This window comes from Poecilia mexicana, unplaced genomic scaffold (genome assembly GCF_051168715.1).
Source record: "Poecilia mexicana isolate PSO_F unplaced genomic scaffold, ASM5116871v1 scaffold_12, whole genome shotgun sequence".
NCBI lineage: Eukaryota > Metazoa > Chordata > Actinopteri > Cyprinodontiformes > Poeciliidae > Poecilia > Poecilia mexicana.
The window spans coordinates 21,080,332-21,092,268 of record NW_028263381.1 but is presented as its reverse complement, the minus strand read 5'-3'; the positions used below and the strand labels follow the sequence as shown (position 1 = coordinate 21,092,268).

At 41.0% G+C, this 11,937-nt stretch overlaps 1 protein-coding gene across 1 annotated transcript; it reads right to left on the bottom strand.

Annotated features, from left to right (window-relative positions):
* Positions 1-4,625: 4,625 nt before the first annotated feature.
* LOC106913660 (tripartite motif-containing protein 16-like) lies at positions 4,626-6,744 on the bottom strand. The gene is made up of 2 exons (XM_088011093.1): positions 5,319-6,744; positions 4,626-5,239 (listed from the first exon to the last, which is right to left on the bottom strand). The coding sequence occupies exons 1-2, from the start codon at positions 6,694-6,696 to the stop codon at positions 5,139-5,141; spliced, it is 1,479 nt and encodes a 492-aa protein (XP_087867219.1). The 5' UTR covers positions 6,697-6,744; the 3' UTR covers positions 4,626-5,138.
* Positions 6,745-11,937: the final 5,193 nt, after the last annotated feature.

The window sequence follows — 11,937 nt, the reverse complement described above, 5'->3', positions numbered from 1 at the left end:
GGAAGCATCCTGCTAGTGAGGCAGGTTTAGGGGCCTTGAGCTGCAAAGCTGTGCTGCGCGGTGGAATGATGCGCCCCAATGTGTGTCAGAGGAATCATTATAGCTGGAGCTGAGACTCGTCTGTGTGACTTATGTAGCAAAGTGGAGGTGTGAGAAGACAACAGATAGGAAGCAGTGTCAGGATTGGAGAGATGTGGCTTTGTTTCTGCTGCCGAAGAGAGGGAGAAACCCGGCGAGTCGATAACAAACTTGCTGTGAAGGTAACTGTGTGGGAATGTGAAAATCTCCCGGAAATGTACAAATTCAGATGACAGCCGCGTCGCGTCGTTTGAGTGTTATTGAAACTTTTCTCGTTGTTTTTACTAGAAATGTTACAGTTTGTCGTAAGTTTTTCTTTATTTATACAATAATAACGACCGCAGCTTGTTTTCTAGTGTAAACTTCTGTGAAAGATTTCAATGTAATGTTTAGATTTCTTTGGGTGTTTTCAGACCTGATACACCGGTAGACTCGGTTCGATTTCGCGCCACAATTACAGCATTCGTTACATTTTCAGCTGCTGCGGTTCACTAAAAACCTGATCCCCTCCTTCCCTGTGGTGGCACTGCAACAAGAACCACTGCAGAAAACAACACAAAAACCTCAGAAAAAGACAATGAGCGCAACTTAATTCGTCACAAAATCAAAGCAAAAATGGAGTAGAATCAGATTTTAGTGGTTGTTGGATTTGTCTTTTGCCTTTGGTAAAATAATACAAGTTATTTATCCCGCTAGCACTAGGCTAGCGCGTTTGTTTTTGTTATATTTACCCAGAATGCCTGCGCTGTAGTCCATTTCCTGATTTTTGGAGCGGTCTCCGTTCCACCTGATGTTCACAACTTCTTACAATGGAGTTAATTTAAGATGTTTGAAATCTGCTTTGGAACTGATAACTTGTTAGCTTCATGTGTTAGCAGACTTCTATCTATGTACAAGTAAGATACTGTCTGCTAATAACAGCTCTAAAAAAGTTTAACAGCAGTCCTGTTCTGTCCACTTTAATCAAACTCTAGTTAGTTTGTCTAGAAAGTCCGGTTCTTTTGGGGAAGTGTGAACGTGCAAATGAACTCTGGTCTGCCTACAAACCTCGGTCTGGGTTCGGTTGAAGTGAACTCTGATGCGGTATAAATGCATATGTGAATGCCAAACGGACTGGAGACTGCTCTAAAAGTGGACTACAGCGCAGGGCATTCTGGGTAAACACAACCAAAACCAATAAGCAATGCTAACGTTAGCAGTTGAAATGACGCGTGGCCTTTTTCCAAAGACAAAAGAAAAATATTACAACCACTAAAATCTGATGCTACTCCATTTTTGTTTGTATTGTGAAGAAGGAAGTTGTGCTCAGTGTCCTCTTCAGAGGTTTTTGTGTTGTTTACTTTGGTAGTTTTTGGTGCAGCGCCCCCACTGGCGAGGAGGGGAACAGGTTTTTCAATTAGTTTAGTTTGTTGTACTCAACAAATGTTGCAATTTTGTTCAGAAACTGTCATAGAGTGGTGGTTGGTAGTGGTGAGGATTGACGCAGAGACCCAGGTTATGGTGAAGATGATGATAAATTTAATAATAATGCTCAGAGCAGTCCAGGACAGGCAGCACGGCAGAGAGACTAGCGCACAGCTAAATGTCGGTAGCATCAGATTACAAGACTGACAAAAACGAGCAGATGCCGACACAGGACTTCACAGTACAACTGTGCCAGCAGACGAACTAACAGACATCCAAACGACCAACTTAGACAAGGACCCGACAAGAGACAAAGACAACAGGTGGACTTAAATACACATGGGGTAATCAAGGGAACGAGAAACACCTGGGAACAATCAACGGGGAAGACGCAGAGACAGAGACTCACAGCACAGAACTGAACACAGAAAACTCTAAAAATAAATACACAGAAACACGGATCATGACAGAAACACCTTAAAACTCACTTTTCTCTGTTCTGTCATTTTTTACCACTGATATAATTACTGATATAAACACTCCAGCCCAGTAGGTGGCAGTAATGCGCCTAACCTTCACTTACCAAAGAACTGCAGTTTGGATGAGAATAAAGTAACTAAAGGACTACAGCAAAAGATTATCTTCTATTTGAATAACTGAACATCCAGGAAAAGTAATTACGAAGGTACATAAATCATTTAAACTAAACTAGAGCTGTTTGAAAATAATATAAAACCACTTTAAGACTCTCCTGTAGAGCTCAGTTTCTCCAAACTGTGGTGAGATTCTAGATTTGTAATCTTTTTAATATTTTAGCAAATGTTTACACTCAGTCAAAAGAATCAGGGCTGTCACTGTTGGCTTAAAGTTTAACCAACATATTTAATATCTGTTACTTCACCGACAACAACAGGGGAAATGTCCATCAATTAAATAAAATCCAGGTTGCGTCAGCTCAGGTTTGTTCATGGTCGGTTATAGAGGGATATAGCTTGACATTGAATCATTTATGACAGATACAGATTTATGTCTGTCTACAAAATGTGATGCAAGAAGAGAAAAACACCAACAGGAAGAGAAAAGGTAAACAATTTCATCCTGCTGTGCAGAATGATGAAAATTTAAAACATCTAAATTTTTTAATATTTCACAGTATATTTGCATGAAAATAATGTATTCATTACCTTACTAGTTCTTTCCATTTCATGTAAAAATCAATCGGTATTAATAAAAAAAATTAACTATCACATTATAGTTATGCATTAAACAAGAGAGTTCAGTTTTTACAAATAATTCAGTATAAAAACAATCTTATTTTAACTAATTACTGAAGTTAAAAGAAGCAGATTTGATCTAAAAAGTAAACTTCTTTTGATAAGTCATACCGACATAAATAAATACAGGTTTAAAGTTAAAACACTTGCAATAATGAAATTAAAAGATACAGTGAATATGCTAAATTATTATTATGTTTCTTAGCAGCTCAAACAAATACTTTGCACTCTGAAAGATTATGAAGCCTTAAGCTGGCCTGTGGAGAAAGACTCACCTGGTTCCTGACCACCTCCATCCAGGTGTCCCACCCTTCTTCCCCCTGTGAGTTAGTCAGACTGAGCCGCCTGCAGCCAACTAGTTTCACAGACCACATGTTAACGGTCGCTCTCTTTGTTACAACCTGCACTTGTTACTGAACCAGGTTGGTTTTAGTGACTCAGGCGAGTCTCAAGGGTGTTTTACATAAAGTTTTGGGCTAAAAGCAACATATGAAACGTTGTCCACCTTTTTCTCTCCAGAATCAAACATCGTAGATATTTTACGACCATCAAAGAACTTTGAGGTGATTCATTCATTGAATGTCCACAACATCTTTTAGATTTTTCTTTCTGCTGAATATTTAGTCAGACAGTTTTGCGAGGGTCAGTTCAGCTCAATGCAGCAGCAGAAATAATCAAATCAGTAAAATCAACCATCTATCTTTCCCTAATGCCGACACTAAGAACTAAAAAGGGAACCTTTGAGAGACGGACGGAGCGTAGGATGTGTGAACCCCAGAACCGGCCTGATGATGAAGAACGTGATCCAGCAGGAGGAGGAGGTTGATCAACGAAGGCAGAGATCTCTGTAGGTCTGATGAGTTTCGTCTCTGCATGGATGTGAGGTCACACAGGCCTTGGGTGCTGGCAGGAAGAGGACTGACTTAGAGCTGCAGGTCTTGGATCTCAGGGTGACTTACTCATGCGTGTAGTGATCCTCAGCTTCTTGTCTTCCAGATCTGAAGCCCCTTCATCTTGTTTCAAGATCTTTCTGGTCTGTTGAGATGTAGGCGAGCCGACCGCATGGAAGGAAGACCCCAGTTCCTCTTTTTTACCTTTGTTCTTTGCCTTTATCTTCATATTTGTCTTGGTCTTTGGGGTCTGAATCCAGCTGATGAGAGAAGTGCGATGTGAAGCCACATGTTGCGGGGCTGACAGGTTGGTCCCCATGCGTAGGACAGTCTCCGGCTCTTCTTCACCTTTACAGGGTTTATCCTCCCTATAGATACACTTGCATTGGCTGGCTCTGTTTCCATGCTTGTTTTATTGGCCGTCTGCTTGGATAGATGATCTCATGTCCATCAATGTCTTAGAGACATTATGTCCTGATGTCTGTGTTCATGTCTCAGGGTCAAAGGTCATCCTACATCCGTTGCCTGCACAACCTTTTCTTTCAACAGTTTAAGTTGCTCAACAATCTGTTTCCATATCAGCAAACTCTGAGGCGTTGGTCATCTCTCCTCTCTTTTTAGTTCCACCTTTCACCTACCATCTATCTTCATCACAACATCAGTGATCTTTAACTTCAGTTAAACCTTTTACATCATTTCAAGATCAATGTCAAAATCACATCTAGAACTTCTTTAGCTTCTCTGATTTAGCATAACATTATGATAACCATAACTCATTAGTTACTCTTATTATAATCACAGTTTGAATTATTACAGGCATCCTTCTGAAAAGAAACCAAGAATCATCAATTATTCCAGTTATTTGATACCAAAGTTACAGTTACTTGTTTTACCTGTAAGCATTCCCACAAGTCTAAGTATTCTTATAAGTAAAACAATATTAATATAAGTAATTTACTTTATTAGGAAACTTTCAGCATTTCTCTGTAATCAAGTTTCTTTATTGAAGACGAACAACAGACATTTATTTCTGATCTAAATCTAAAATATGAGAAGAAAACAGCATCAGTTCTGATTTGATGTTTCAGGTTTTCTGGATCACAACATAGAAAACAGAATCAAGTTCAGATCACTTTGATCTAAACTGATTTAACAACAAATAAAACATGGAAATACATGGATAAAAAAGTTAAAGGAAAACCATCAGAGTCCAGAGAAGTTTAGATTTTCATGAAATATTTCTGTCATCAGAATGAAAGAAATCATCAGCAGTGATTTCCTTTATGGCTCCTGTAACACAAAGAACTAAACCGGAAAAATAAAGAAGATCAGAACAGCAGAGACACCAGAACCATGAACCCTGATCAACAACCTGAGAGACCAGAGGAAATCTATCTGGGTTTACTGAACTCTGCTGAGGATCCAGTGATATAAACATAAACTCCAGCCAGTATCGGTTCAGTGAATCTGGTCTGGACTCTGTGGAGGAGAGTCATGGTTTCAGAGACGCTGTAGAAGGACAGAATACCTGCTGTGTGATCCAGGTACACTCCGACTCTGGAGGGAACTGGACCTGAGATGGAGGTCCAGATGTTGTTGTGACCAAATTCACTATCACTGCAATCTAATGCCCAAGATTTATCATTGCCTCCAAAACCACATTCATTCCTATCTCCTTCTCTGCTGATACTCTTGTAAGCGACTGATACATAAACTATCCCTCTCCTCTCCACCTCCCAGTAACAACGTCCAGTCAGACTCTCTCTACTCAGAACCTGAGACCATCCAGTGAATCTGTCTGGATGACTAGAATAAAACTGATCCTGATCCATCCATGTCACCTTCCTGTTCCCCTCTGATAGTCCCAGCCATCTGTTTGCTGTGTTTGGATCCAGAGTGATTTCACATGAATATCTTAAGAATCCAGCTCTGCTCTTTGGTTCTGGTTCTGACAGTAGAACATCCACCTCAGTGACCATCAGTGAGATGTTTGTCCATGAGTCTCTCAGGACGTCCTGTAGTTTGTCTCTGAGCTCTGACACAGCTGCTGTCACGTCCTCAAAGTGTCTCAGAGGACGGATGTTGATGCTGGATGAGTGTGTCGACTCACTGAGTGCTGGCAGTGAGGGGTAGTTGAGGAGAAACTGGTTGTGATCCTCTGTGTGTGAGAGCTGCTCCAGCTCAGCGTCTTTCCTCTTCAGCTCAGTGATCTCCTGCTCCAGCTTCTCCTGAACATCTTTGACTCGACTCACTTCAGTTTCCTGCTGGGATCTGATCTGCTGCTTCACCTCAGAGCTTCTTTCCTGGAGGAGACGGATCAGCTGGGTGAAGATCTTCTCACTGTCCTCCACTGTTTTATCAGCAGAGCGATTGATGGCCTCCACCTCCTGCTGAAGCAGCTTCACATCTTTCTCCTGGTCCTGGATTCTCTGCTGGATGTTTCCTCGTCTCTCCTCCAGCTCTCTCTGCCTCTCAGTCCTTTCTGCTGCAGCTGACACTGTTTCATGGTCTCTATGTTCATCCATTAAACAGATGAGGCAGATACACTTCTGATCAGTGCGGCAGAACATCTTCATCACCTCATCATGCTTAGAGCAGATGTTCTCCTGGAGGTTCTTGGACGGCTCCACCAGCTTGTGTTTCTTAAATGCAGCTGAATCATAATGAGGCTGAAGGTGTTTCTCACAGAAAGAGGCCAGACAGACTAAACAGGACTTGATGGCTTTCAGTTTTCTTCCAGTGCAGGAATCACAGGCCACATCTTCAGGTCCAGCATAACAGTGGTCAGCAGGAGCAGCTTGGAGTCCAGTCTTCTTCAGCTGCTCCACTAAAGCTGCTAGGATGGTGTTTTTCTTCAAAACAGGCCTTGGTATGAATGTCTCCCTGCACTGAGGGCAGCTGTGGATTCGTTTCTGATCCTCTTCATCCCAGTGAGCTTTAATGCAGGTCATACAGTAGCTGTGTCCACAGGGAGTCGTCACCGGATCCGTCAGTAGATCCAGACAGATGGAACAGGAGAAAGTCTCTCGGTCGAACTGATTCTGCTCCATTTCTGCTGTCAGTCACAGTGACTGTCTGAGTTTCTCTTCCTCAAAACAGAAAGTGTTTTTTCCTGATTAATGACTCATGTTTCAGTGCAGAGAGGCTGCAGCCAATCAGGTTTTACCCACAGCTTATCTTGGTTACGCCTCAAAGTTCAGATCATAAAAATAATCCTGCCAATGTTAGACCCAAAGTTTTATCAGACCATGAAGTTTATCTTAGGTAAAAAGGACAATGATGGATGCAAATGGGCCCAACTGTTCATGAGAAATATACTGAATAAAGGAAACATGGTTGTAAAGTAATATTATTAAAGAACATGATTAATTATTACCATTTATGCACATGCACTCCTGGATTTCCAGATTTTTTTAGATTGTGTCTCTCACTGTGGACATGAACCTGAGGTGAAAATTTCAAACCCTCCATGATTTCTAAGTTGGAGAAATTGCAACGTTGCAGGATGTTCAAATACTTATTTTCCTCTCTGTTCTTGAAAATTATAGTTTAAATTATGATCATCCTTGCAGCTAAGGTTAACTGAACTGTGTAATATATACGTGCAGTTTTATTTCCATTTAACATATAATTGCAGCATTGTTTAAAAAAAGACATGAAATTAAAAGTTTCAGACTTTGGACTTGAGAATAAAGACTCTAGTTTTACTTGAGACTTACAAAACACTGACTTGGTCCGACCTCTGAAACAAATACAAGCGTCTCGCGCTAATGGAGGAATGTCTTGTGGACTTTTACCAAACACAAAAAGAAACTGGTCCTACTGATGCTCCTTCGTTTGTTTAGTTTTTGTGAAGAAGGAGGTCGTGCTCAGTGTTTTCTTCAGAGGTTTTTGTGTTGTTACCTTCAGTGGTTCCTGGAGTAGCGCCCCCACAGGTGAGGAGGTTAACAGGTTCTTCAGTGTGTTTGGATTGTTTGACTCAATGCAGTCTGAAAATAAACCAAATGTTGCAGTTTCTGTTCCCAGTCAAACCGAGTCTATGGGCTAATTATTTTAGACTTGATTAAACAAAATAGAAAATAAATAAAGTTATTTTAAAAGAGGTGGATTTGGTTCACTCTTTTTAGATTTTGGTGCATTTGAGGAAAAGTGGTTTGATATATTTGTTCCTCTTCCAGGAGTTTAGGGACCACAGCCAACTACAATTAGCTAAAATCAACAAATACTTTGACCCCATCTAGAAACATTTAGAAACTTCTTCATTTTAATAGTTTCAAACACAAATATGTTTGATGTGCTTTGATACAAACAGTGGACACCATCTTAGCAACACGGCACAAGCTAACAGCCATGGTCTTCCTCGTGTCGCTGTTCAGCGTCACATCAAGACAGTTCAGCTTCCCAAGCTTCATTTATTTCAATATTTTAGATTTTATTCTTTATAACACATCGATATGGTTAGATTTAAAATGTTGTCAGGAGTTTCTTTCCAAATGGCACACTTGGACAACACCTGACATACAAACTTCAAATGACTCTGACTCCTCAGTGCTTCAACATACAGTCATCAATGATAATGTCACTGATGGCTCATTAGATTCCCACCATCTCTCATTCGACCCTCTGAGTTTCAAAAGTGGAAAAATGCTAGACTTTTGAAAATTTCCAAAAGACTAAAATTTTAAATAATTCCAGCTTTTTTTGTAGAAAATCTCCAAGATTAAATTTCTGAGTTTTCTTTGGCAGAAATGTTTTCTATCTCCAGCCAACACGCCATCGTACTCATGCAGTTGGATTTTTCCAGAATCCTGATCTCCAGGATCAACTGAACCACTTCCTGGTAGCTGCGTGTCGTCAGACGGGAATCGCCTGCAGTCTTCGTCGTTCCCCAGCTGCTAACCTCCTGTTTCACTCTTTGCCCGGCGGTTGCGACTTGTGACTCGGCAGTCATGCTCGCGGATGATTGGTGATCTCCTTGGGCAGGCGGCGAGGTAATTGTTCTTTGGAGTGCCCCAATTATGCCATTAACGGCTCCTCAGTGATGAGGCTAATGGCGAGAGACCTCGTTTGCATAGCATTATCTTAATTGAGCCCGAGGCCTGGCAAGAAAACAACACAAGAGATAATGTTACTGATGGATGGTGGCAACGGTCCGGCGGCAACCATTTACCCGACAGCAATATTAATTAACAGCTATCCTGTTACACGGGCTTTAACAGGGATGAATAAGTTAACATGGTGACTGTGACGCTGCTGGTGACAGAGCTTTTCTGCCTTCTAATCGAAGACACACACTGATATCCTTGGTGTGTGTGTGTGTGTGTGTGCGCGTGTGTGTGTGCAGAGGGATGCTAAAGAAGGCCTGGCATCGGATCTTATTACCCATTTCCTAAAGGAGGAAACCGAGCCAGCATTAGTACCAGCCTTTAAATAAATCACCATACAAAGCCCGTACTAATGCTTTTAATCGTGAATTAATTACACTCTCATTGCAGCGAGGAAAAACCCGTAAACGTTCCAAAATGCTCGGCTCGGAAACCCTCGCTGAGCAACATTTTAGGCAAAAAGAAAAAATCTCCAGAATTAGCCGCCGTATGTCATGCGAAGCCGGATCTAATCGCGGATCGCTCGGAGACCCGGAACCGGGGATGTTTGAGGAGGAGTCCTGACCGAAGCGGCTCGGCCAGGTACGGACCTTTTGTTATGTAAAGATGCGCCATGTGAGCTGGCGGGATGAAAGCGGAGAGAAAGAAGAAGCCGTGCAGATAAGCTGCCCCCCTTCATCAGATAATTAGGGATGCCTTTGCTCCAGTTTCCCCTCCTTAGCGTGAGTGTCTGATCAGCTTTCCAAAAGCTCATCAGTCGGAGTCGCTCAGTCCAGGAGTTTATTAAAGGGGAAAATTCACGTTTTGCATGTTTTCATGCTTCCAAAACTTCTTCTAAAAACAGATGAACTGATTAAAAAATCCCACCCAGTCAGTTTTTTTTTTTCAATAAGTTAAAGATTTTTGGTGTCTGGAAAATGAGTCATTTCAAAAACTTTTGGAATGTAATGTCACAAATCAGCAGACTCTGCCCGTTACCTAGCAACCCCAGCGGAATTCCACCCGTTACCTAGCAACCTAAGCAGAGATTCAGCACTTTGGTCAGCTTTTCCCACCGTGCGCGCCGTACAATGGCTGCTGGGAAAGACAAGTGGTTTGTTGTTGACTTACCATCCAGAAACCACTTGCTGCATCCTTGTTGGTTGGTGCAGGAGGCTCCACTTCTGCTTATCAAAGATGTACAGCTGTATAATTGCGCATCTGTTTTCAGCCATTTTAACTTGCGAGTGTAAATGTTGTTTATTTGGATTTAAATTGACAAGAGGCCGTAAAGCAGCTCATTCTGAGAACTGATCAGGTAAAAAAAATCTCATTATTTAAAAATGGTTTTGTGCACAAAAGGTATAATGAACATGTTTTGTATAGGTCAAACCCTGTTTTTTGGCAGTTTTGCAGTTTTCTGGAAGTTTGTTCCACATTTGTGGCGAATAGAAGCTCAATGCTTCTTCTCCATGTCACAAGAATAATTTTTTATAATCAAAATTAAGGAATTATTTGCTTAAAACAAGCTCTTATATTTTGCTAGTTTTCTCTTATTTTAGGTGTGCTAAGATAATTCCAATAGAAACTATAACAAAAACACTTTGTAAGATATTTTTTTGTTGCATAGTAACAATTTAACGTACAAGAACTCACATCCTGGCTGTTGGTCAGTGTTTTGGTCAAATTTCTAGCGCAAAACTTTTCTTATTTCAAGTTTTGTCTTGAAATAAGACAGTAATTATTTTAAGTCAGTAATTTCTTAATATCCATAAAAAAGTAATAGTTCTACTGGGAGATTGTTTGACTTGTGGGAAAAATGTCTTAAGTGTCTTCAATCAGAAGCTTCTTCAAGTTTGCTGTAACACAGACTGCTACAGCATATCTTTTTGCCCACTGCCGACACCATGTATAATAACACTTTAATTAGATGACTTAAAACAACATTTAATTTTGCTTTGGGATCCATAAAATATTTTTAGTTGAATTGTTAGACGTGAAATAGCCTGAAAGTTGAACTAGTATTTTTTTAAAATCAAAATTAAGGAATTATTGACCTAAAACAAGCTCTTATATCTAATTCATCAAGTGTACTAAGATATTTGTAATATAAATTTGATCAAAATCACTTTGTAAGATTTTGTGTTTTTGCAGTGCAGTAACAATCTTAACCTACAAGAACTCACATCCTGGTGCATTTGGTTTTGAATAATAAAAAAAAAGAAGAACCCCTAATATTTTCATAAACTAGTCAATATATTTGGCATTTCTGTGTCTACTTGTACTTTACTTTTTCATCCAGCTGCAGCAGACTCCATTTCTGTCAGAAGGTTGTGCAAACAAGCTTTCCCCATCAGATAAAACCAGTTGGAGAAAAGGTCGAGTCGCTGCTACAATAAGTGGAATTAATTACTGTCGTATAAAACGCCCCGACTCTTTTTTTTTTTTTTTTGGTTGTACCATTTGCCCCCTCCTTGTCACAAACTCTTCCTCCACCTGTCACCGTGTGCATCCGTGGGTTTTCTGGTCTCCTCTTCCTCCCCGTCGCCCACCTCCTCCCCCTTGCTGCCAGTTTTTAACTACACTCCACTCTGGCCTCTGCTCTACTTGTTACAGCCCCAACACGAGTGCAAACAATCAAAGTCTTTGGGAACGTTAAAATATGCATGGCTATCCGTGACAGACAGATAAAGCAGGGCAATTAGCCACGTAATCCTAGAGCATGGTGCAGAATCGCCCGCCTCAGCTGTCCCTCCCCTCCCCTCTCTCGTTCCCTTTACTCTCTTGGTCTCCATTAGTTAAATGTACTCTGTGTCGGCTCGCCATCAAATCAAGTAACACTTCCCCTAATTGGCTTATAAATAATACAGCAGGGCCTGCATTATAATTTCATCAGTGGTAAACATTGCAGGGGCAGTTGGTAAAGAACCTATCCCTCATTAATTTCTTAATTTGGTCGGATGGAATGAAGGGGAAGTGCAGGAATGAGAGGTTGGATCGGATGAACGGAGGGAGTCGTATCACCTCGGATGGAGGGGAAAGAAAGAAAGAGAGAAAAAAGAAAGGAGAGGAAGAAGATGGCAGTGCTGCTGCTGCTTTTGTTAAAAGATGTCAGATATTCAATCCTAAGAAGGAAGGAGGGGGCTGTCAGCACTCCTGTGCAATAGGTGATGAGGGCCTCGCCGCCCCCATTTTACAGACAAATAC

What these genes read in the sequence shown, in the direction of transcription:
- LOC106913660 (XM_088011093.1), bottom strand. Translation starts at nt 6,696, where the DNA reads ATGGAGCAGAATCAGTTCGACCGAGAGACTTTCTCCTGTTCCATCTGT. An exon ending in GAGTATCAGCAGAGAAGGAG is followed by an intron (nt 5,240 to 5,318) that starts ATAGGAATGAAT and finishes TGGTCACAACAA; the next exon opens with CATCTGGACCTCCATCTCAG.